Here is a 27,251-nt window from a genome sequence, read left to right on the forward strand (position 1 = left end):
GTGTGTCAGTGTTACAGTGTGTCAGTGTTACAATGTGTCAGTTACAGTGTGTCAGTTACAGTGTGTCAGTTACAATGTGTCAGTTACAGTGTGTCAGTGTTACAGTGTGTCAGTTACAGTGTGTCAGTTACAGTGTGTCAGTTACAGTGTGTCAGTGGGGTTACAGTGTGTCAGGTGTTACAGTGTGTCAGTTCTGTGTGTCGGTTACAGTGTGTCAGTTACAGTGTGTCAGTTACAGTGTGTCAGTGTTACAGTGTGTCAGTTACAGTGTGTCAGTTACAGTGTGTCAGTGTTACAGTGTGTCAGTTACTGTGTTACAGTGTGTCAGTTACAGTGTGTCGTTATTTCATTATATTGTTTACGTGTGTCAGTTTCAGTGTGTCAGTTACAGTGTGTCAGTTACAGTGTGTCAGTTACAGTGTGTCAGTCTTACAGTGTGTGACAATCAGGTTACAGTGTGTCACGTCACTGTAGTGATCAGATAATAATCATATTGACAACCTTCACTGTATGATCAGATTATAATATTGATTACCTTCACTGTGTGATCAGAGATGAAGGAGCAGAACTTTAAAGAGGAAGTGATGAAGATTCTGGAGGAAGCTCCGAACGCCAGAAAAGCTCTTCTGGAAAATTACGACAACCTCCTGAATGTGGCTGACTACTGCAACAGCAACTATTTACAGGTTAGTGTCTAGAGGTTTTCCAATCCGGTTTTAAAACCCTGCACAGCACCGAATCAGCTCTTTTAAGAGTTTTTAATGACATCTTTTTAGCTACTGACTCTGGTGACTGTGTTATCCTTGTGCTTTTAGATTTAACTGCTGCATTTTACACAGTGGATCATGAAATATTGATCTCACGTTTGAAGCAGTGGGTGGGCATCAGGGGCATAGCTCTGGAGTGGTTCAGGTCATACTTGGCTGATCGAACTTTCTGTGTCAGCCTTGGTGACTTTGTGTTGCTCCTCTCTCATGTGGGGTCCCACAGGGCTCTGTGCTTGGCCTCTTTTATTTTCTCTCTATCTACTCCCACTTGGTTCCATTGTCAGGAAACATGGCATTTCTTTTTACTGCTATGCGGATGACAGCCAGATCTATGTCCCCCTCAAAAAGTCTGATTCCTTCTCTGTTGACCCACTGCTTAAGTGTTTACACAACCTTAAAGCTTGGATGTCTTTAAATTTTCTGAATTTTAATGAAGAAAAGACAGAAGTCTTTGGTGGCACTTCTGTGACATTTTAGGATTCATTTTTAAATTCTTTTATTTGCTTTTAAAGCCTTGAATGGCCTTGCCCTATCTTACCTCTCTGAGCTGCTGCACCCCTACACTCCCAGGCGATCTCTCAGGTCAGCTGACCAGCTGCTCCTGACAGTGCCTAAAGCTAGGCTTAAGCTCAGAGGGGATCGAGCATTTGCCGTTGCGGCTCCCAAACTTTGGAATGGATTGCCACTGCACATTAGACAGGCCTCCTCTCTGTCTCATTTTAAAACTCTTCTTAAAACCCACCTTTTTTCTTTGGCTTTTGACACCATGTAGAGCGTTGATTTTATGTGTATACATGCATATTTTATCATGTGCGGGCAGTGCATTTTGTTTGTTTTATTTGTTTTACTTATTTATTTTATTGCTTTTATTTTTCTAATGTGTACTTCATCTTTCTATTGTGCTTCTATTGTGTTATCTATTTACTCTGTTAATCTCTTCCTCACTCTTTCTGCACTCATTCATTTCCCATTAATGCATGTTACTAACTTCACTTCTTCCACGGAGTTCTTGTGCTTTCTCGTCTTGCAGGTTCTCATGGATCCTGGTGGAGCCTCCTGCCATGGTCCTGTTTGACTGTGCACTCTGTCTGTCTGTCTGTCTGTCTGTCTGTCTCTCTCTCTCTCTCTCTCTCTCTCTCTCTCTCTCTCTCTCACCCCAACTGGTCGAGACAGACGACCACCCACCTAGAGCCGGAGGATCTGTCCTAGGTTTCTGCCTTTTAACAGGCAGTTTTTCCTTGCCCTTGTCTCCAAGGTCTTGCTCATGGTGGTACTGTTGGGTCTCTGTAAATAATGTTTTAAAGAGTTCGGTCTAGACCTACTCTATTTGAAAAGCTGTTATGAATTGGCACTATACAAATAAAGTGAATTGAACATTGAATCTTTTTGTGCAGCACTTTGGAAACCTTGTGTTTGTTAAAATCGTGCTATATAAATAAAGTGGATTGGATTGGATTGGATTAGTATTGTAAAAACTATGCTATGCTATGCTATGCTATGCTCAGTTAAGCTAAGATAGCAGTTTCCCTATTCCTCCAGCTTTAATGCTAAGCTAACCTCCTGTGTTCAGGCAGGTGAGGGCAGCCTGAAGGCGTTGGAGGAAACAAAAAAGTTCACCACCCAATCACTGGCCAGCGTGGCGTACCAGATCAGCACTCTGGCCAGCAGCGTACTGACTCTGCTCGACGCTCAGACCAATCAGCTGCGTCACATGGAGTCCTCCATCAACCTCATTGGTCAGGTGAGCCCCGCCCTTACTCTTGAGATCAGACTTTAGCAGTTAGCTAGTGTTTCTGTAATGGAGACACTCCCTTTAAGAAATATCACTTTTTAACAATCAATAACCAATCACTCAAGATGTGTCATTTACAGTGTCACCCCACTGTCTTCTGTCACAGTGATGTCTTCAGTTGTGTAACATACATTCGGTTTAATAAAGTGTGCAGGTGCATTGTGGGAAATGTAGGCTGTCTCCTCTCTACAACAACGACTGTATGTAGAGCAGAGTTGATTCTCACAGTGTGCTGAGAATACAGATCCAGGTCATCAGTGTGTGTCTGTGTGTGTGTGTGTGTGTGTGTGTGTGTGTGTGTGTGTGTGTGTGTGTGTGTGTGTGTGTGTGATAATAGCCTCCTCTCCATCGGGACTGACTGAATGGATGAATGAATGGATGAATGGAGCCTCTGTTCTCCGTCTGCTCTGTGTTCTCTATCGTTAACAAACTGCTGTGATTTCAAGTGTCGTCTATGAGTTCTACATTCCTCTTCCTTTATTCAGTGTTCAGTGAGTTTGTCCTGTTCTTTCTAAAAGCTCCCTGCACCAAACTCCTTTAAGAAATATCACTTTTTAACAATTCCTAACGTGTCCATAACAACACATGACTCTGATGAGAGGCGGACTGCTCAGTATTTTACAGGGTGGTTAACGTGCGGCGCGGTTTCCGACTGATGCATTAATGTGCTCGCTGTCCTCCTCAGACGGTGGAGATGCACAAAGAGAAAGTTTCTCGAAGAGAAATCGGTGCCTTTACAGCGGTGAGACGAGTCCCGCGCAGCCACAAGATCCTCCCCCCTACTCAACCTGCTGGTACTCAGCCCCGCCCACCATACAGTCGCCGGCCAATCAACTACCAGCAGCTGGACGGCCTGGGCCACGGCATGAAGGTATCTCATAGACACACACACACACACACACACACACACACACACACACACACACACACGTCGGCCAGCAGGTATGTTTGTAGACTTAAAACACACCAATGCAGAACTTCCATTGGAAAACTGCCAGTTTAATTCAATTCAATTCAATTCAATTTTATTTGTATAGCGCCAATTCATAACAGAAGTTATCTGAGGACACTTTTCAAATAGAGCAGGTCTAGACCGAACTCTTTATAACATTAATTACAGAGACCCAACAGTACCACCATGAGCAAGATCTTGGAGACAAGGGCAAGGAAACACTGCCTGTTAAAAGGCAGAAACCTAGGACAGATCCTCCGGCTCTAGGTGGGTGGTCGTCTGTCTCGACCAGTTGGGGTGAGAGAGAGAGAGAGAGAGAGAGAGAGAGAGAGAGAGAGAGAGAGAGAGAGACAGACAGACAGGTGCACAGCAACAACAGAATAGGCAATGGCAATCTAGCAGGACCATGGCAGGAGGCTCCACCAGGATCGATAAGAACCTGCGAGAACCTGTTTAGTGTTACAACCTAACATTTGAAACGTCCTGGTTAAACTTTCTGTCCACCAGTTTCCATCAGCCGTCTGGGTTGAGCTCAGCTTCTCTGATAATCAGCTGGAGGCTCATTATAGAATGTGTGAATCAGCACAGAGCACATTTCAGAGAGGAAACAGAAGCAGAAGTTTAGTTCTGGATGCAGAGTCTGCAGACGGGTTGCTAACAGGAAGCGGTGGCGACTGCAGAAAACCACACATTCGTCCTCCTGCACTGCATCGTATAGTGCACTGTACTACTGCAGAACACTGTGTACTACTGCAGAACACTGTGTACTACTGCAGAACACTGTGTACTACTGCAGAACACTGTGTACTACTGCAGAACACTGTGTACTACTGCAGAACACTGTGTACTACTGCAGAACACTGTGTACTACTGCAGAACACTGTGTACTACTGCAGAACACTGTGTACTACTGCAGAACACTGTTATACTGCAGAACACTGTGTACTACTGAACACTGCAGAACACTGTGTACTACTAAACTGGAACACTGTGTACACTGCAGAACACTGTGTACAACTGCAGTACACTGTGTACTACTGCAGAACACTGCAGAACACTGTGTACTACTGCAGAACACTGCAGAACACTGTGTACTACTGCAGAACACTGTGTACTACTGCAGAACACTGCAGAACACTGTGTACTACTGCAGTACACTGTGTACTACTGCAGAACACTGCAGAACACTGTGTACTACTGCAGAACACTGTGTACTACTGCAGAACACTGTGTACTACTGCAGAACACTGCAGAACACTGTGTACTACTGCAGAACACTGTGTACTACTGTAACATTATTGAAGCTGGCTGCTGTCAGTCTGTCCTGTCATTGGAAGTGATGGAGGACAAACTGAACTCAGAGAAACTGTTTATGTGAGTTTTACTTCTGCTGCTGATCAGAGGCTTGAATGAGGAAGTGGTCTCTCACTCACTCACACACACACACACACACACAAACAGAGACAGGCTGTCTTTGTTGAGCGTGGGAAAATGTTTAGAGAGATTAATTAGAGCTGCTGAGCCCTGAGAAGCTCTATTGATGCTCACACACACAATGTCTCTCTGCCCCCCCCAGGTCTCTGGGAAACAGTCGGACCGAACAGGAACCATCCGTAAACACGGCGCCTCCACCAGGTTCAGAGTTAGACTCTACTGACTTTCTATAAATGACAACTTCCTGTTTCCAACATCTCTAACAGGAAGTCTGACTGTTGTGTGTGTGTGTGTGTGTGTGTGTGTGTGTGTGTGTGTGTGTGTGTGTGTGTGTGTTCCAGGTCCAATAAACCTCCAGAGCCGGTCCAGTGCCCGGTGGCGCCCCCTGTTAGCGGGTAATGATCTCACTATGTTTGTGAGGACCAGTTTCCAGCTGTTGATTTTCACAATAAAAGCACCGGGGCTGTTATGTTGCCCTGATTTTTGCCTCTCAGGCACAGACTGGAGAACATCCATTATCAATCAGCTCTTTTTAACCCTTTACGATCACATTGATTGATTAGTGTCTCTCTCAGCTCCAGTTTTGGGAAACCCTGTGGCTCCGCCCGCCATCCCGGCCGCCTTCCAGGCTTCACCTGAGTGTGACATCATCAGCACACTGCTGGACGATGCCCCGCCTCCTCCTCCTCTGACAGCCAATGAAATGGCTCCGAATGACGAGGTCATCAACGCCTCGGCCCTGCCCCCTCCGCCTCCACCGCCTGATTCGTCAGGGCAGATGGTGGCTCCGCCCCCTCCTCCTCCACCTCCGCCTTCGGGTGCTCCGGCCAATCACAGCGATCTACCGCCGGCTCCGCCTCTAAGCCTAGAGACAGGTGAGGTTTCTTACAGTAACAAATCAGGTTACCATGACGACAGATTGTCAACATTGTCAACATCACAGTGACATCACAGTGACATCACACCTCCTCTGTCTCCTCAGTGGTGGAGGAGAGCAGCTTCCCCCCTCCCTCTCCTCCTCCTCCACCTCCCTCTAATGATGGCGGCTTCCCTCCGCTGGCCAATGAGGGTTCAGAACTGCCAGCCCCGCCCCCTCCACCTCCAGCCAGTCAAGAAGTAGATGGTACCTGTCTGTCTGTTTGTCTGTCTGTCTGTCTGTCTGTCTCTCTGCCTTTCTCTCAGTTTCTTCTTCTGTGGTGTTTTTCCTCAGTGACCCTCCCGTCCAGGAGGAGTCGCCACCGTCGCTCGCCCCCTACCACTCGCTCTCTCTCTCTGAGGGTCCGCTCTGGCCCCGCTTCCCGCTGCCGCTACACGCGCTCTCTCTTCCTGCCTGCTGTCCAATCACGTAAGCCGACGGAGGACGCCACTTCCGCCCAGTAGAAACTCAGAACAGCTGACAGATACAGACAGACACCTGGAGGGGTTCGTTCAGGGGTTCTTGACTTCCAGGACTCATTTGGGGAACTTCTAGGGGTTCTTAAGGAGGTTTTTGAAGTCACTGAGGAGGTTCTGGGGTCCTTGAGACAGTTATATGGGTCCTTGAAATGGTTCCAGTAGTCCTTGACGAAGTCCTGGGAGGCCTTAAGGAAGTTGTAGAGACCCTTGAGGGGTTAATAGGGTCCTTGAGGGGTTAACAGGGTCCTGGAGAAAGTTCCAGGAAGGTTCCAGCTGATCACTGCCTCCCTGTAGAAACTGTGGTACTGTTTGATACTGATTCTGTCTGTCTGTTTGTCTGCCTCTGTCTGTCTGTCTGTTTGTCTGTCAGTGATGATTCCCCCTCCTCCCCCCTACCCTCCTCCAAACGCTCCTCCTCACCCCTCCTCCTCCTCCTCTCGGCTCTGTTTACCTGCTCGCCTTGAACACCTGGGTAAGAACACAGACTGCTGTTAGTCTGTAGTACTAATGTAGAACTAATGCAGTACTAATTCAATTCAATTCAATTTTATTTGTATAGTCACCAATTCATAACAGAAGTTATCTCAGGACACTTTTCAAATAGAGCAGGTCTAGACCGAACTCTTTAAAACATTAATTACAGAGACCCAACAGTACCACCATGAGCAAGACCTTGGAGACAAGGGCAAGGAAACACTGCCTGTTAAAAGACAGAAACCTAGGACAGATCCTCCGGCTCTAGGTGGATGGTCGTCTGTCTCGACCAGTTGGGGTGAGAGAGAGACAGAGACAGACAGACAGACAGACAGACAGACAGACAGGTGCATAGCAACAACAGTATTGGCAATGGCAGTCAAGCAGGACCATGGCAGGAGGCTCCACCAGGATCCATGAGAACCTGCGAGACGAGAAAGCACAAGAACTCCGGGGAAGAAGTGAAGTTAGTAACATGCATTAAAGGGACATGAATGAGTGCAGAAAGAGAGAGGAAGAGAGGAGCTCAGTGCACCATGGGAAATCCCCCGATAGTCTAGGCCTATTGCAGCATAACTAAGGGATGGTTCAGGACTCACCTGATCCAGCCCTAACTATAAGCTTTATCAAAGAGGAATGTCTTAAGCCTACTCTTGAATGTGGTGAGGGTGTCTGCCTCCAGAACCACAACTGGAAGCTGGTTCCACAGGAGAGGAGCTTGGTAACTGAAGGCTCTGGCTCCTGTTCTACTTTTAGAGACTATAGGAACCACAAGTACTAATGTGGTTCTATTAACAGCAGCACAAATATTCTACTGGTACTGTAGTTCTGTGTATCTATTACAGTAGTATATAATAGTATTCTAATAGAATTATAATAGTATTACAGTTGTATATAATAGTATAATAGTAATATATAGTACTATTAAAGTACTGTAGTATTACTGTAATATCACTTCTGCTTCCTGTCAAAGCCCCGCCTCCTCAAACTTTATTGGCCAATCAGCTGTCACTCACCTGTGTCCTGTTCTCTTAGACCTAGAACTTCCAGCCACGCCCCCTCCTCTCCTATTGGACGATATAGGTGGTTTTGATGACATCCTGCCTCCCCTCCCTCCGCCAGTGGACTATGACATCAACGCCCCCCCAGAATACCTGAAGAAAGGTGGTGTTACTAATAATACTACTAATAATATAACTACTCATACTACTAATAATATTACTACTAATACCACTACTAATAATACTAATAATATTACTACTAATACCACTAATAATAATACTAATAATATTACTACTAATACCACTACTAATAATACTAATAATATTACTACTAATAATACTACTAATAATACTACTAATACTACTCATACTTCTACTAATATTACTACTAATACTACTTATAATATTACTACTCATACTACTAATAATATTACTAATACTAATACTAATAATATTACTACTAATAATAATACCACTAATAATAATACTAATAATATTACTACTTATAATATATACTACTAATAATACTACTAATACTAATACTAATAATTTACTACTAATAATCCTATAATAACTAATAATATTACTACTAATAATCTACTAATACTCATACTACTAATACTACTCACTACTAATACTACTCTACCTAATAATATTACTACTAATAATACTACTAATACTACTCATACTACTAATAATATCACTACTAATACTACTCATACTACTAATAATATTACTACTAATACTACTAATAATATTACTACTCATACTTATAATATTACTACTATTACTACTAATAATATTACTAATAATAACACTAATAATATTACTAATAATAATACCACTAATAATAATAATACTAATAATATTACTACTAATAATACTACTTATAATACTACTAATACTACTCATACTACTAATAATATTACAACTAATAATACAAATAATATTACTACTATTACTAATATTGCTGATACTATTACTGCAGTACTACTGCGGTGTCAGTGTGTCTGACTGTAGTTCTCTGTGTGTCCAGTGGTGGCACTGTACAGCTACGAGGCGACCAAACCTGACGACCTGTCTCTGAGCGAGGGTGACATCATCTACCTGACGCGTCGCCATGGCGACGGTTGGTGCGAGGGCGTCGTCAATGGCAATGCGGGATTCTTCCCTGAAAACTACGTCCAACCATGTGACTAGGCTGAAGCCCCACCCCTTCTGTGTTTACTCTGTTGCCATTGAGATACGACAGCGTCAGCCTGTCCTCTGCTGCCCTCAGAGGTCAAACACCGTTACTACACCGTCAAACTCATAAATATGATTATTCATTTTAATGCTTTTAATTAATGACAACAACTTCAAATGAATATAAACAGAATAAAGGAAATATTAATAATAACTTTATAATAAAAACGTCTCCGATCAGTCTGAGCTGATTGGTCGATCGATCCTCAGTGAATATTAATGGATCCAATAATCAATAACGTGATTTATATCAATATACATATTTTTTTTCTGTGATGAATTCCACAGTCCGTCTATCAACTGTCAGATGAAGTCGACACTTTAGGACTAGTTATTTTTATTCTTTATTGACGAACAAAGCCGAACTGAAGTACTCACACTGTGTACTTCTACTCAAACTGCAACAATCAGACTTCATTATTATTATTATTATTATTAATGTAACCTCATCGATGATGATCAATAAATTAATGAACCTTTAATTAATGAAGTTTTGTTTCTTTTATTATTGTTGTTGTTATTTTGTTTGTTTTTTGTTTTATATAATTGTTGCTTCTGGTTTATTCAGTTAGTTACAACTGTGTTGAAGCTAAGCTCTATGTTAGCATTGGCCTTAAAGGCTGATTTTACACAGTAGAGGGCGTATTGATGTAGCTGATCTACATCAATGATTGGCTACTTAGTTATAGGTCATGGCCAATAGCTAACTAGCTCGCATTTTGCCACTAACATACATATATCTAGCTAGTTAGCTAGAGTTTAATATTAGCAGACTTAAGATAAAACTCTATGTCTTTTAGATTAGCCTAGCACAGCTACACTCAGTGTGTCAGTGCCGCTAGCTTTTACTTTCTGTTTTAACAGCACACTTTATTTTGGAAATCCTGGGGAATACCGCCGTACATTTAGTTTCACTTTCACCTGTCTTGTGTTGAATCAGCCAATAGGATACAGGACCTGTCTCCTGTGTGAGCTCAGTTATAGTTGAGCTGAGGTTCAGGCACTCACCTGTGACGCTCCAGGTAAGACCCAACAATGATTTCTGCTTCAGTAAAAATGTTTACCATCAGATCTACAGGCACTTATATTGATTATTGATTATCATTTATCTGTTGCTTTCACTGTGGGGCCACTTACTCAAAACACTTAATTTATTACTCATTACTCTTTTAAAAAGTAATATTACTTTACTTATTACTTCCTGCCAACAGTAATCAGTTACACTAGTAGTTATAGTACTTTTCTGCTTCTCTCCACAGAATTAATAATTGTGTCCAATAATTCAGACTGACGACGATTAAAGTCCAATTTTGTTTGTTAAAATCATAGTAATGTAACTGATTACCTTTAATTCGGGTGTAACTGGTATTATTACTGACATTTATTAGTTATTAGTTCCACTATTAGTTACTGTATGCTGTAAAGCAATGGTTTACTGTCCCTGTACTCTGACTGCTGGATTCTGTGTGTTACTGTAGCGCCCTCTAGGGGTCACACAGTCATTATGGTGCTGGTTAATAATCAATATAAGATGTTCCTTTATTGATCCCTATGGATTCTTTTCCATATGAAGAATACATTTATACAGCTGTTATTGATTCAGTTTCTGTTAATATCAGCTTTTTAATTCAATTCAATTCAATTCAATTTTATTTGTATAGCGCCAATTCATAACAGAAGTTATCTCAGGACACTTTTCAAATAGAGCAGGTCTAGACCGAACTCTTTATAACATTAATTACAGAGACCCAACAGTACCACCATGAGCAAGACCTTGGCGACAAGGGCAAGGAAAAACTGCCTGTTAAAAGGTAGAAACCTAGGACAGATCCTCCGGCTCTAGGTGGGTGGTCGTCTGTCTCGACCAGTTGGGGTGAGAGAGAGAGAGGCAGAGAGAGAGAGAGAGCGAGAGACAGACAGACATACAGGTGCACAGCAACAGCACTATTGGCAATGGCCGTCAAGCAGGACCATGGCAGGAGGCTCCACCAGGATCCATGAGAACCTGCGAGACGAGAAAGCACAAGAACTCCGGGGAAGAAGTGGAGTTAGTAACATGCATTAATGGGACATGAATGAGTGCAGAAAGAGAGAGGAAGAGAGTAGCTCAGTGCACCATGGGAAATCCCCCGATAGTCTAGGCCTATTGCAGCATAACTAAGGGATGGTTCAGGACTCACCTGATCCAGCCCTAACTATAAGCTTTATCAAAGAGGAATGTCTTAAGCCTACTCTTGAATGTGGTGAGGGTGTCTGCCTTAACCATCCAATCAAATCCTACAGAGCTCAATGACAGTCCCACTGCAGCACTGTTTATTAGCATAGGCCACGCCCCCTACACTATATCAGATAGATAGATAGATAGATAGATAGATAGATAGATAGATAGATAGATAGATAGATAGATAGATAGATATTCAAGAAATTCAAGATTCAATTTAAGGGCAGGTGGTGTGCAAACACTTTGCACATGGACCAGACTTCAATATATAATAATAATAATAATACATTAAATTATTAGAGGCGCCTCTCTGGGCACTCGAGGACACCGTACAACACAAAAAAAACAAAACAAAAAAACAGCAAGAAATAAGAAACAGATGAGAAAAGACAATGTAGATGGTTAAGTGGGGTAGGCAGTTCTGAATAGGTGAGTTTTTAATCTTGATTTGAAGAGTGTGAGAGAGTCCAGGTTCCTGAGGTCCGGTGGGAGTGAGTTCCAGGGTTGGGGGGCAGGCGGGCGGGAGGGACAGAGAGGTGGACAGAGGAGGCAGATCTGAGGGAACGGGAAGGGTAGTAACACTGTAGTTACTGTGGTTTGCCTTTGGGGGGCAGTGTAGTATAATATATCTGATGTTGATAGTTCAGTCTGTAGCTAGAAGAACTTGACATACTGTTAAATAAAGTAAAGAGATCAATAGTGTTTCTTTAACCCACATATTTAATAATCCAATAACTATAATGACTCTAGAACATACAATATGCTGATGATATTTGTTCCTTTATATGTTCCTCAAATGTAAAACTTATATATCTTTATGTTCTTTACATTTAAAATCTGTTCTCTGGTCAGCTGTTAGATCATTATTTCAGATCAATCAACTGATCAGTAACGAGACGCCTCAGGCTCCAATAATAAGAATAATAATTCTTTGATAATAATGATTTGTGTTGTTTATCAGGAAGAAGTCTTGGACTCTATAATGGACTGTAGAGACCTGATTAGTGAGCAGTATGACAGGGAGAAGCTGCAGACTGCTTTAGAGGAACTGAGGAAACTGCAGCAACAGCGGTCTGAAAATGATCAAACTGGTTTTAAAAAAGGTTTTATTCCTTTAGACGTTCAATCAAACATGTTCCTGAGGTCCAGACTCTTTTATAAATCCTAAAGGATTCAACAAAAAAACACCAGTACAGGACAGGTGGACAGGAAATCTAGATCCGGTGTTTGGTTTGTCCGTTCTGGGCTACTGTAGAAACATAATCTGTTCAACCAGACATCAGATAAAGTGTCAGGTAAAAAAAAGGTTCAAACCAAGGTCCTAGAACAGACTCCATTACAATCTGACCCAAAACCCCTGAACTCTGAACCCGGCTCCATTCACTAATTTTGAGACTTTTAAAGACCCCATGAAGTCAGAATCAGTATTTCAGTGTCTCTGTATGTCTCCTGTCCTCCAGTTTCTGTCCAACAGGGACAGGAAGTCCTGTTTCAGGTATCTTCAGGTGTTTTAAAGGTACTTTAGAGTTTCCTGATAATCAATACAAGTATTTGATGACTCATCCTGACTAATGCTGCGTCCAATCAAACGCTTTCTCTCTTCTGTAGCTGCCGGAGCAGCTAGAGTGTTTCTGAGGGCTGTCACGGTACTACTTTCTAACTGTATTCAGTGATTTTGGTGAAACTGGATCAGATTTTATGGGGAAAATATTTCCTGGTTTTCCCTCTGTCGTCCTCCGGCTGCTCAGCTTCAACTCTCTGTGATTCACAGCGTTTCCTGATGGACAGATAGCTTAAGCTAAAGTAGCTAACTGCTAATTAATTGCTGCTAACTGTATCTGCTGTTAGCGGGCATCAGAACCGGGCTCAGCAGCCAGACCGGGGTAGAACACAGTCTCTGAGACCGACAGGGAATAATGTTACAGTACCGAGGTCATTAACAGAGTTTCTGATGGACAGATTGATCAGTAGCTAACCGCAGTCACTCAGGGCTAATAGTTGCTGTAAACGCTAATGTAATAATTCCTGTTTCATGGGGACCTCTAAAGACCTCCATACAGCCTGTTTTCTGTTCACATCCTGAGATTAAGAGTAGTAGATGTACTAGTCAGTAACATCTGGATGCATTATTTGAAATGTTTCTTGAATTTGGTGAAATTATGTGCCTAAGATTCTTCTTTTTACAATTCTTCTTACAGATTGTCCTTGTTAGTTAAATTCTACACTATTGAAAACATCAATAGGAGCTCGGATGAAAGGAAGAAATTAATAAAGTTAGCAACAGAAAACTGCAGAAATGAGACGGTTCTCCAGTGGCTGAGAGAAAATTCAGAATCTGACGTTTTCTCCCAACTGGTGGACATGTTTCACTTCCTGAAGAAGCACATAGACGAGGAAGAGAAGAAGAACCACGGCAGCAGTGTGGACATCACGTTTGTGGCACATGGAGCGATCAGAGACTCCCTGATCCCGGCCAGCTGCCTCCTGCCTCTGTCCACCCTCACAGACGTGCTCCTGTACTCTCCCTGGAACTGCACCATGAGTGCCGATGTGGTCTACGCTGTCGCTACAGGACGCATGAAGCCACAGCACAGAGTCTTTACGTGTGGGAGGAAACACAGCTGCCAAACTCCTGATGAAGGACATCGACCCACAAAACTGCCAGACAGCTGGAACTCAATAAAGAAAGCTGGAGATCAGAAGATTCCCAACATCACCCTGAGTCCTCTCAGACAACAAGAGGACGGCGTCTGGAAGAGATTTGAGTCTCTCTCAAAGAAGTACGGCCCACCTGAGAGAAACCGCATTGTCATCCCATTCATCCTCCCAGCAGACAGCCGGTCCTCACAGAGTGTCCCGTTCTCCGTCGTCTCTCTGGCCTTTTCTCTGGTGCTGCTGTCCTCCAGGTTCCAGGCCACCGTCCATCTCGCTGCCTGTCTGGGTGATCAGTCTGCTGGACGGAGGTTTGACAAAGAGTATCTGCAGAGACAGTACGCCTGCGCTGTGGACAGCACCATGATGTCAGTGTCACCACTGACGTTCACTGTGAGCTGGATGGATTCTTTTATACGTTTCTTTGGAGTCTGAGGCCACTTTGCTATCAGCGGCCAGTTCAAACTGTTTGTTTTAATCAATACTGCTGAAAACATCTCTGAATAATGTCTGATTGGATTAGATTAGAAAACTGTTTCAACTGGATTCAGGCGATTGAAACTGAGGCTGAGTGTTCAGGTGCTGCGACTGGAAAGTTAGCTCCTTCAAACCTCTGTTCTTGTTTCAATATGTTCCTGGCTTTATTGCTGAAACACGTATTACCTCTGACACAAACAGTCTATAGTCATCAGAAAATGAAGAGTGGGGTTTGCATTAAAGAGCAGCCAAGTCAGCCCCAAGAGGAGTGGAAGAGAGTCGATAGGAGCCATGCTGGTCCAGCTTCAACTTAAGGCTGCTCCTGGATAGAGTCTGTAAGTCAGTTAAAGGTCCAGTCTGTAGGATTTAGTGGCATCTAGTGGTGTAGTTCAAGACCGCAACTCCCTTGCATCCCAAATATGTAGGAGAAACTACGGTGGACAGGAAACTTCCCTATCTAGATCCAGTGTTTGGTTTGTCCGTTCTGGTCTACTGTAGAAACATGGTGGTTCAACATGGCGGACTCCAAGATAAAAAAATTCTCATTCTAAAAAAAATATAAAAATAAAAAAACACTAATGATTCTTATTTTATTATGTTTCTTGCTCAGTTCAGAACTCGTTTCAGCCAGAGCGGAAACCAGCTACTACAGGACTGGTTGTAGTTTGCAGTCCAGACTACAGTGACGCCACCATCAGACTGAATGTCCCAGTGGAAGAACTCTTACATTAATGCTTTACTCATCAGCTGCGACCTTCCTCAATGTCAGTCCGCGCCCAAGGGCAGGTGGCTTCATTCTCATTCTGCTCCTCACAGTTTTTGTTCACCATTAAAGCAGAATAGTGAACACACATTTCTTTATTTCAAGCCTGGCCAACCCGCGGCTCCCGAGCTGCATGCTGCTATTTGCCGGGTTTCATGCAGCTCTTACGTTCATATCGAATTTTATGTTGTGTATAGCCCCTTTAACACTGCCCAAAAAAACCCGCTAACACCCGATATTAATCAGCTTCACCTCCGATCGGCATTGATGTGAACGTCACACCTGGGTGAGCCCACTAATTTGCGCCATGACGGAGGCAACGAAGGCTCGACTCCTCCGTCGGTAACTGCTTTGTGACAAGGACTATCCCGAGCTCTTGGACCCCAAGTGGATTATGGATCTGGCCTCTTTGGTCGACATGCTGTGTCACTTGGACGGTCTGAACCTGACCCTGCAGGGTAAAAATGCTGCCTGACCTGGTGCAAAGTGTGTTTGCGTTGGTCAACAAACTGAAGCTGTTCAAGAAGATATTCAAAAGGGAGATTTAGCGCATTTTCCCGCTCCGCTAAAAGCCAGCGGGCAAGTCACCAGCGGCGCCCTGAATAAGCAAACAGCCAGATATGCAACACTGGTTTAAAACCTGCACCAAAGCTTTGTGACCCGGTTCCGTGATCTACAACTGAAAAGGCCACAGATCACGTTCCTCATCGGCCCTTTTAATGCGGAGACGGACTGTTTGAAATCCCCACTAGTCACAGATGAGGCTGCGGCTGAGTTAGAGATGATCGATCTTTGTGAGGAGGACCAACTGAAACCTGCTTTAAGGGAAGGGACCATTGAGTTCTTGAAAAGTGTGCCAATGGAAAAATACCCCAATGTCAAACGGGCTGCGCTCAAGGTACTGTCAATGTTTGGGTTAACATACGTCTGCAAGTCTCTGTTTTCTACCCTGAAACATGTGAAATCAAAGCATCGATCTGTTCTGACTGACACACATTTGAAAGAATTGCTTCGAGTGGCAACAACGGAATACAAGCCAGATTTGAAGAGGATTGTTCAAGGCAAGGAATGCTAGAAGTCCCACTAAGCAAAATGCATAGTAAGAGAAAAACGCGCTATTGTAAATTGTTATATTTTTGTTTGTGGACTTGGTTGAACTGAGAGTTTGTTTGTGTGAAACATTGCACACAATGTTCATTGTTGAAAATGACTGGCCTGTGGTCTTAGTACTGTAGGAGTCCATTTCTGTCATTATCATGTTGGTGTGTGACATTTACAGTAAATCTGGCTGAGCAGAGGTCTGTGTGTGTGTGTGTGTGTGTGTGTGTGTGTGTGTGTGTGTGTGTGAGAGAGAGAGAGAGAGAGAGAGAGAGAGAGGAAGGGATGGGGGGATGTTCACGTGTGCCCGTGCAGGGCTCAAGAGTGTGACCAATTTGGCCAATTTGGTCACACATGCGACCAAAATTTTTAAGAGTGCGACTAATAATTTTTCTAGGTCGCACTGGTGCACCTGACGCTGCCCTGGCAAAAACATACATTTATTTTGCAAGCACATCACCTCTTTGTGTTCTCCTGTGACCGAACTCACACACTCATGGTAGGATCATATCGTGTTCTAAACCAACAAGAGACAGAGCTCAGGCGGGTCTTTGCCTCTGATTGGCTGTGGTCCTGTTCACCGCGCTAAGTTGCGTATGTTTGAAAATTGCGCACGACCTGAGCACGAGAATAGCTGACTAACTGAAACGGAAAATAAAATAAACGCGACAAAACAAGGGAAAATGAAGAGAGGCAGAAATATTGAAAGTTTTTTCATTAAGAAAACCAAGCCTACAACCAGCCCTACTACTATAATCCCATCCATCCCCACTACTGAGAGTCTGGGATAGAGCCCGGCTCCGAGACCCAAATTAAAAAGGCCAAAATATATTCCTTCAGACAGGACTGGCTGAAACAATTTCCCTGGCTGAGGTACAACAAAGGACGTAACGCAATGCACTGCGTGTACTGTCAGGAGTGAGGAGTTTATTTTTCTTAGTGTTTTAGTTTGAAATTTAGTTTCAATTTCAGCTCAGTGAAGCACTTTAAACACTTATATATAATTGTGCTTCAAATAAAGACAAGCATTTGTCTACACCTTATTCTTGTTGTACTGTCATGAGTGCGGTCAGAATATGGCCGGAAATAGTGCATTCGTGAAACTTTAAAAAAACATAACATGTCTAAAAAACACACGATAGGCTGTGACAAGTGTGTGTAGAGAAAGTTGCCCCTCTGCCAGCTGCATTTTAGTGGCAGGTAGTAGTAATCATTATTATTATCATTAATAATTATTTTACTTGAAATGTTTGAGTTTGAAATGTTCAATTTCAGTTCAGTGAAGCAATTTAAACACTTTATTTTTCTTTTTATATATAATTGTGCTTCAAATAAAGACAAGCATTTCTCTACACCTTATTCTTGTTTAAAAATCATTCACATTATATGAAAGTTATGGAGAGCGATAAAAAGGTGACCTTATGGCGTTAAAGGCAACGCAATGAATTTTGGGTGCACCTAAAAAAAAAAGTTAGGCGCATCAGTGCAACCAATGCAAAAAGTTAGTCTGGAGCCCTGCCGTGTGTATGATGTGGCTCTTTGCAGTAACACAGTCAAAAATGTGGCTCTTAGTCTCTGACTGGTTGGCCACCCCTGCTTTATGTGTATGACAGACGAAGGTTGAACCCGCTCTGACAACACTGTCAGAGGAATTAGTCCTTCTCCTTTGTGGGCAGAGATACACCCTCATGGTTTAAAGCAACAGATGTAGTTCCGGTTGCGTGTTTTTTTACCCTCTACTGTAAATGCGATTCCCCTCCAGGGACAAAGAAGATTGAACTGAAAGAGGAAATTACATATAATGTAAATTTTATGAACAATTAAGCCCCTTTGCTTTCTTTGGTTGGTTTGATTTTTAATTACATTAAAAAATATATTAAATGTGTAAAAGAAAGAAAGTTTCTGACTTTACTCATCATTTTGTGTTTGTCATGCATGTACCACATAATGTTCTGCACACCTTCTAATTGCTTGTCTTTGTTTATTTTATGAATCTTTATAATTGTATCTGTAAACTCACTATTGTTTAAATAGCGGAATAGAAATGTTTCCATTACTAACATCTATATATGATTATTTTATATCTGTTCACATCCAAACAACAAATAAAGGCCTAAAAACCTTTTTATTGCTCACATTTGACCTTTATTATTTTGCACCGAATAAAAAACAGAATTGTCTTTGTATTATATAAAACAACTATAAGGAATGAAATTAAACCTGAAAGCAGCTTCCTGTTGGGTTTGGGGTCCAACAGGCTTTTTTGTTCTAAAAGCTAAATTAACAAATGGGGAGGAGACAGAATATACATTGTGAAATAAATGTTCAGTCTCCTTTCTGCTTGTTCTGATTCACAATCGTTACTGCTGTTTCTGTTAGTGTTTAACAGATTATACACATTGGGAGGGGGTGGGGTTGATTCTGGGCCCATAAGAGGAGAGAGCAGACAGCCACAGTCTGATGCAGATTCCTGTTTGGTCTCAGTCGACTCACTGAAGACAGTCTGATCCCACTGACTCCAGAACAGGTAAGAAGTTCTCTTTATGTAAACTGACTGCGGTTCCACTGATTGTTCTCTTACTCATAGAACAAAGTACTTTTACTCTCAGTACTCTACAGTCTTTGTGTACTTGTTAGAGTATTTTTAAATATTGGTCTGTTTACTTTTACTGATTAGTGGGACAGAGACTGTTATAGTGTGACAGAGACTGTTACAGTGGGACAGAGACTGTTACAGTGGGACAGAGACTGTTACAGTGGGACAGAGACTGGTTATAGTGTGACAGAGACTGTTACAGTGGGACAGAAACTGTTATAGTGGGACCGAGACTGTTATAGTGTGACAGAGACTGGTTATAGTGGGACAGAAACTGTTATAGTGGGACCGAGACTGTTATAGTGCTACGGTAAGCGTACTGACTCATTTCCGGTTTACTCCCTGCTCTTTGTACAGATCCACCACAGAGCGCCACAGGAAATCATTCCTGTCTGTGGTCATTAAACTCTACAACGCCTCTCTCAGAGAGTCAGACACCCCCCCTCTGTAACCTGACTCAAACACAGACAACCACTTCTGCACTGTCTTCTTTCTTGCACATTTTCAAAACTCTACATTTTACCCTTTAACTTCTGTATATAGATATGTTTATATATATATATATATATATATATATATATATATATATATATATATTTATATATATGGGACAGATATATATATATATATATATATATATATATTTATATATATATATATATGTTCTTAATAATATGATATGTTGTATGTAAATATGTTTGTATGTAGTTTTGGAGTTGTAATGAAAGTAGTTTCCCCCTGGGATTATTAAAGTATTTCTGATTCTGATGGTGCTGTAGCTCTGTCAGTGAAATCTAAATTAGTTTTACTCGTTACAGCCGTTATTTTCCCGCTTAACATTTAAACGTAGACTAGTTCTACCTAAACACTCGGAGATTTCATACACTCTAGCCTCATTAACATCAGCATTTAGCTATGGCTTCTCCCTCTCCCTCTCCTCTGTCCTGCTCAGTGTGTCAGATGTTCAGTTATTCCTCTGCCTCCTTTAAAGATAATGGTACCTGTATTAAGTGTAGTTTATTTACTAGACTGGAGGCGAGGCTTAGTGAGTTAGAGGAACCATAGACATATATACATAGACGCTGCATCGACTGTGGAGCGGCGTGCCTACAGGGCGGCCATCTTGGAACAGGGCTAGCAGAGGCAGCGGTGCATCAACCTACGAAGGAAAGAGGAACTCCTCAATCTCAAAGTAGAATTATTCGCTGAATTTTGGACCGATTTCCAAACGTATTGATTTGTTAAAAACGTCACACATGTAGCTATGATACAGGGGGCTTGGATATTTTAAAAATGCTGGTCTTATTACCCAAATATGAATTCTACTTAATGTTATCAGCAGACGAGCTTCTGACGGAAGATTTGTGAATGAAAAGATGCCGGACTTCTGTGCCGCGTATGGATGCTTTAATGAGCGGAGCATACAAACCAGATCTCGTGGGAGACAGCAGATCCTATGTCTACAATAATAATAATACTGATGATGATGATGATAGTGATATAATTATAATAATAACAATGATAATATAATATTAATATAATAATAGCAATAGCAGCAATAATAATGATAATATAATGATAATAATAGCAATAATAATAATAATATAATGATATTACTGATATTATTATTATTAATATTTAAATATTATTATAACTACAGTTACTATTATTACTATTGTCATTGCTCGTTGTCCCCCATCATTGTTGTTGTCCTCATCATCTACTATTATTGTAGTTGTTGCTACTGTTGTGGCTGTGCAACTGTCTGTCTATCTGTCTGTCTCTGTCTGTCTATCTGTCTGACTCTCTCTCTTAAAATTCAAATTCAAATTCAAATGGGCTTTATTGGCATGAAAGTTTAAAAACAATATTGCCAAAGCAAAGCATCAACAATTGACAAGCATCGACAATACACAATATGAAAGATATGTACATTATGAACATTATATTAGTTATATACAGTGTGTGTGTGTGTGTGTGTGTGTGTGTGTGTGTGTGTGTGTGTGTGTGTGTGTGTGTCCCTCAGGTTGTGGCATGTTAATACATACTGGGCAGCAAGGTGTGCCCGCTCTCCTTCTCTGAGGAGTGCCTTTAATTTGGAGAGGTCGTTCAGCTCTTTGAAATCTGGAACCAAAGAGCTGAACTTGTTCAAATACATTTTTCTAGTATTATTTAATGTTGTACATTGTAGGAGAAAGTGCATCTCTGTCTCAACCTCACCTGTCCAACAGTGACCACATTTTCTGTTTTCTTTTGGTTGCCATGATGTTTTGTGTCTTCCTGTTTGGATTGGCGGTTTGTGGTCACTGAGCCTGTACTTGGTTAGGATCTGTCTCTGCTTTCTATCTCTGACAGTAGAGAGATATTCTGCTCATTCATAATCTCTTTTAAGGGCAAGATAACATTTCAATCTACTTTGGCTTTTAGTTGTTTCTTCCCAATGGTCCAGATAGCTTTCTTTACATTGTGCTATCATTTACTCTGATTACTGTTTGTAGAGCAGTGTTGTTGTGAGGCTGGTCAGAGTGTGTCTGAGAGGGGGCAGTTAGCCTCAGTACCAACTGACATAGGGGACTCTTTTCTGGGCTCAGCTCTTGGGTTTGGAGGGCTTTGGATTGGAGGGTTTTCTCTGGGCTGGATTTCAGGTGGTTAAAAAAGTTGAGCGTTCTCTTCTGAATGTTAATTATCAGTGGGTATCTGCCTAATTCTGCTCTACATGCATTTGTTGGTGTGTTTCTGTGTACGTGTAAAATGTATCTGCAGAATTCTGCATGTAGAGATTTTAGTGCATTCACTGCCATGGACCATCACACTTTCCCTTTGTGTAGTGTGTGATGGTGAGCAGGGGGTCATCCTTTTCTTGTGTTTATCCTTACAAATCTTCAATCGGTCTCCTGAGCCGATGCCCTCACTGGAGATGTAAGGATATTTCTTGCACAGACTTTCCTTCCAGATGTATATGGAGTCTGTGAAGAATATGAGGTTGTTCTTCTTCCTTCCTTCCTTCTTTGTGTAGTGCATAACTGCTCCCTGGCTGCTGCACTCTTACAGAGAGCAGGGTATTTAACCTCCCTGTTCTTTCTTCTGTTTTGCTGGTAAAGTATTTACCTTTTCTTTCTGAAGAAAATTCGACGGTTCTTTTGCAAAATGTCCTACTGTTTAGGTCCATGTTTGAGATGAATTCAGGAGCACATTTTTCATGCAGCCTTCTCTCCTGGAACTGTCTGTCTGTCTGTTCTCTCTCTCTCTCTCTCTCTCTCTCTCTGTCTCTCTCACCCCAACTGGTCGAGACAGACGACCACCAACCTAGAGCCGAAGGGTCTGTCCTAGGTTTCTGCCTCTTAACAGGCAGTTTCTCCTTATCCCCATCTCCAAGGTCTTGCTCATGGTGGTACTGTTGGGTCTCTGTAATTAATATTATAAAGAGTTCGGGCTATACTGTTATAGTGGGACAGAGACTGGGTGGACTGGTTACAGTGGGACAGAGACTGTTATAGTGGGACAGAGACTGTTATAGTGGGACAGAGACTGGTTATAGTGGGACAGAGACTGGTTATAATGGCACAGAGACTGGGTGGACTTGTCCCAGAAGACAGAAGTGAGACAATGTGCACGATCTCAGTGATTTGAGGTTTGTCAGTAACAGCTGAGACATCAGAACTAACAGACTGTAAAATGAATTCACATACTGAGGTGAGCATGTTCGTTCCAGTTGTTGGGACATAATGAATTCAAGATTTATTTCCACCTAACCAGAGTTGGTGATTGTTGGAGAGACTAACAAAGATGGTTTTGTTGGGTTTTATGGTGGAGAGCAACAGTGATGGCTGTTTCTGGTTAAGCTAAAGGTTTCTATGAGGTGTCAGCGGCAGGCTTACAGAACAGTAGATCTCTCCATTAACTCTTTACCTGGACTCTGTCCGGGTAGTAATGATGGCACACAGTACTAAAGACAGAGCTCCTGGATCTTTTCTGTGGTCTACATAGTTTTTGTTAGCTTTGGTCCAGAAGGAACCACCAACCTGAAAGTGACTGAAACCATGGCGATGGACTAGAGGAGAACGAGGACTGTTGATGAGTCTGTTGACATTGTGGGGGAGGAGCTGGTTCACCTTGGCAATGGGCTGTTGACAGGAAACAGAGTGCACACCACTTCCTGAGGAAACTGAGGAGACGCCTCACATCCTCTTTCAGTAGCGGACTGATCCAGCTCCGCTCTGAATGCTACAGAAGAAAACTGAGCACAGTTATCTGATAATGATCCTGATCACTAATCAATACTCTCATTATTAAAGCATTAATCAACCTGATCAGTCTTTAGCAGTCAGCTAGTGTTTCTGTAGTGGAGACTAAACATTAACAATGATCCATATCAGCAGTTTGAATCCAACTAAAAGCTCCCTGCACCAAACTCCCTTTAAGAAATATCACATTTTAACAATTCCTAACGTGTTCGTAACAACACGTAACTCTAGAAACACGAGCTAAAGGCCGTCATATGTCCACAGTCTGACTGTCAATACAGGATCAATATCATCCATAAAGATACAGTGTATACTGATCAATATCATCCCTAAAGATACAGTGTATACTGATCAATATCATCCATAAAGACACAGTGTATTCTGATCAATATCATCCATAAAGATACAGTGTATACTGATCAATATCATCCATAAAGATACAGTGTATTCTGATCGATCAATATCATCCATAAAGATACAGTGTATACTGATCAATATCATCCATAAAGATACAGTGTATACTGATCAATATCATCCATAAAGATACAGTGTATTCTGATCAATATCATCCATAAAGATACAGTGTATTCTGATCAATATCATCCATAAAGATACAGTGTATTCTAATCAATATCATCCATAAAGATACAGTGTATTCTGATCAATATCATCCATACAGATACAGTGCATACTGATCAATATAGTACATGAGTACTGTTACTTTAGATTCTTTCAGTATATGTTGATGATAGTATTTCTGTAGTGACTGAACACAAACTGCTGGAGTGCTTTTGGAAGTTGATTAGAGCTTTCACAGGTCACTCCTTCATCAGGCTGGTTTACTCATTCAGTAATGGGAGGAACAGGTGATCCTGTCAGTCTTCAGAAACCTCCACTGTGAGTCAGAACAGACTCTGTACAGCCGAGGAACAGCTCACATTCACTTCATGCACATAAACATGAAGTCTGAATTCTGTGTCTGACTGTATGTGACATTATAATCAATACAAACACTGTCTCCCTCTACAGGCTGAACACAAAATGCCAACCCATCGCCAGTGCACCATTGAGTTTGAGAACAAGTGCTCTGGGTACACCCTGTGTAACCCCTGGTGAGTACGACCTTTACTCTCAGTGTTGTTTCATATATGATGGATACATGTTTCCTTTGCCCAGATTTAGATAAGAGCAATGATATAGTATAGTGTATGAAACTGATATCAACTCTATTCACACAGTGTCAAAGTTAAAGTGTCAACTTATGGAGTCACGTTACAATGAGCACACAATATGCTGATATTCATTCCCATGTTTCCATTCAGTTATCGATACAGTTCTAGTTGAAGCAGCTGGAGTTCATCCATCCATCGGGGATAAAGGCTGCTCTGTTGCGTTGCTCTCTGTTCATACACTTATCTTCTGTGCACACATTAGCATTTCATGTGCTCAGTGCAGTGAAACTATATCTATGTCTATATTTTTCTTTCTGTAGCCACTCCAGGGCTCAGTATGCAGGGTGTTTAACTCAGATACTTGTTTCCCCAGTGTGTTCATTAAAAGTGGATTCTGTGAGAAGCCCATGCCTCCGACAATCAGTCCCTCTGAATCTGGCAGCGCTCTGTTCATCAAGACTCCTAAAACAGCCTGTGGATCTGTTGGAGTCCTGACCTACGATCTGCAGAAAGGATCCAAGCAGCAATATGATGGAAAATTGGCCATCATGTTCTCTAATCCTTATGACTTCAACCTGTACTCCAACTGGTTTGCAGTGGGAATCTTTGACATGAATAAACAGTGTGATGCAAAACTTTATGATGAGATGTATAACAAACCAGAGATAAAGTTTGTCCGAAGTAAAGCTAAAGACCTCAGTCTGACTCACAAAGGTGAAACTGTTACCATCAGAGCCACCATGTCTGACAGTTACACACCTGTCATCAAGGTTCAGGTGTGCATCGACTGAACTGTGAAACATCATTAATCAGTCCTGATTATGTTACTCTGCCATGCACCATCAATCCCAGTTAGCCCACTGGGATTTTAATTTCATAATATGACTGTTAATGCTTTACATTAGCTTCATATATTGTTCTTTAAGTGCACTTCTGCTACTCTCTGCTCTGGTTCCTTACACTGACACTGTAATGACAATAAAGTTGAATAATGGTTCATAATTAATGTGTCTGTTTTGAATCACTCAGATCTTAACAGTTTTTCTCAATGTTTACACACAATTACTGGTACCTGAGACACAATGACCACAACATGTAACTCATGCACCAACCACCTGAACCAATCCTGCTAAACTACAAGCACAATTCCTGCTTTACACTTGCAGTTCTAAAACACACTTTTTTAAAAACACTACACACAATTCTCTGCATCTACACTGACTCATCACATGGGCAAACACCTGTCACACAGTTGTACAATTAGCATAGAGCCTTAGCATAAAAGGGCAACAGGTGAGCTCTTCTGTTTCGGTGCAATGGATGCCAACATTGGAAACAGAGGCAGAGCAAGAGGCAGAGGAGTGAGAGTAAGAGGAGGAGGACGGGGAGGACGAGGATGAGTACCATAATCTCTGATGAGATCCAAGCCACTTTGGTCAACCATGGTCTAACAATGAGGGAGGCTGGGTAAAGAGTACAGCCAAATTTGAGCCGGCACACTGTAGCATCCATCATCTGGACTTTCCAAAATGAGAATAGATAAGAAATCTACTCTCACTAGAAAATTGCAGTACTGCATATTCAATTCAATTCAATTCAATTTTATTTGTATAGTGCCAATTCATAACAGAAGTTATCTCAGGACACTTTTCAAATAGAGCAGGTCTAGACCGAACTCTTTAAAACATTAATTACAGAGACCCAACAGTACCACCATGAGCAAGACCTTGGAGACAAGGGCAAGGAAACACTGCCTGTTAAAAGGCAGAAACCTAGGACAGATCCTCCGGCTCTAGGTGGGTGGTCGTCTGTCTAGACCAGTTGAGGTGAGAGAGAGAGAGAGAGAGAGAGAGAGAGAGAGAGAGAGAGACAGACAGACAGGTACACAGCAACAACAGTATTGGTAATGGCAGTCTAGCAGGACCATGGCAGGAGGCTCCACCAGGATCGACAAGAACCTGCGAGACGAGAAAGCACAAGAACTCCGGGGAAGAAGTGAAGTTAGTAACATGCATTAATGGGACATGAATGAGTGCAGAAAGAGAGAGGAAGGGAGGAGCTCAGTGCACCATGGGAAATCCCCCGATAGTCTAGGCCTATAGCAACATAACTAAGGGATGGTTCAGGACTCACCTGATCCAGCCCTAACTATAAGCTTTATCAAAGAGGAATGTCTTAAGCCTACTCTTAAATGTGGAGAGGGTGTCTGCCTCCCGAACCACAACTTGAAGCTGGTTCCACAGGAGAGGAGCTTGGTAACTGAAGGCTCTGGCTCCTGTTCTACTTTTAGAGACTATAGGAACCACAAGTAGCCCAGCATTCAGAGAACGTAGTGTTCTAGAGGGGTAATAGGGTACTATGAGCTCTTTAAGATATGAAGGGGCCTGACCATGAAGAGCTTTATAGGTGAGGAGGAGGATTTTAAATTCTATTCTACATTTTACAGGGAGCCAATGCAGAGAAGCTAGTACAGGAGAGATGTGATCTCTTTGTCTAGTTCCTGTCAGTACTCGTGCCGCAGCGTTCTGAATAAAATTGGCATTTTAATGGACTTATTGGGGCAACCTGATAATAAAGAGTTGCAGTAATCCAGCCTTGAAGTAACAAATGCATGGATTAGTTTTTCTGCATCTGTCTGTGATAGTATGTGTCTAATTTTTCTAATATTACGTAAATGAAAGAAGGCAGTCCTAGAGGTCTGCTTCATGTGGGAGTTAAATGATAAGTCCTGATCAAAGGTAACTCCAAGATTCCTGACAGTGGTGCTAGAGGCCAAGTTAATGCCATCTAGAGTGACTATATCTTTAGACAGTGAGTCTCTAAGGTTTTTGGGGCCAAGAACAAGAATTTCATTTTTTTCTGAGTTTAACATCAGAAAATTGCAGGTCATCCAGGATTTTATGTCCTTAAGACATGTTTGTAATTTAGATAATTGATTAATTTCATTGGGCTTGATTGATAGATATAA

General features: G+C 42.0%; 2 protein-coding genes across 4 annotated transcripts in view; one reads left to right on the forward strand and one right to left on the reverse strand.

Moving 5' to 3' along the window:
* Positions 1 to 530: 530 nt before the first annotated feature.
* Positions 531 to 25,285, forward strand: LOC127359662 (ABI gene family member 3-like). Its single transcript, XM_051393644.1, is given in 16 exon segments — positions 531 to 686; positions 2,338 to 2,508; positions 3,245 to 3,430; positions 5,088 to 5,146; positions 5,287 to 5,340; positions 5,521 to 5,536; positions 5,538 to 5,820; positions 5,928 to 6,068; positions 6,156 to 6,290; positions 6,711 to 6,812; positions 7,850 to 7,978; positions 8,852 to 10,082; positions 12,243 to 12,352; positions 12,890 to 18,798; positions 24,141 to 24,223; positions 24,657 to 25,285. Coding segments are annotated over 12 exon segments (1,572 nt in total). The 5' UTR covers positions 531 to 554; the 3' UTR covers positions 9,016 to 10,082; positions 12,243 to 12,352; positions 12,890 to 18,798; positions 24,141 to 24,223; positions 24,657 to 25,285.
* The window catches only part of LOC127359668 (uncharacterized), a 33,100-nt gene continuing 7,700 nt past the window's right edge, over positions 1,852 to 27,251 (reverse strand). Inside the window, exon 2 of one of the 3 annotated variants that reach the window (XR_007882703.1) lies at positions 1,852 to 2,085. The gene's annotated coding sequence lies outside the window, so the exon portion shown is untranslated. Of the gene's footprint in view, positions 2,086 to 11,648; positions 11,837 to 22,218; positions 23,092 to 27,251 lie in introns of those variants that run through there. The other 2 variants (XM_051393659.1, XM_051393658.1) reach the window with 2 other exon arrangements.

This window comes from Dicentrarchus labrax, unplaced genomic scaffold, assembly GCF_905237075.1.
Source record: "Dicentrarchus labrax unplaced genomic scaffold, dlabrax2021, whole genome shotgun sequence".
Lineage (NCBI taxonomy): Eukaryota > Metazoa > Chordata > Actinopteri > Moronidae > Dicentrarchus > Dicentrarchus labrax.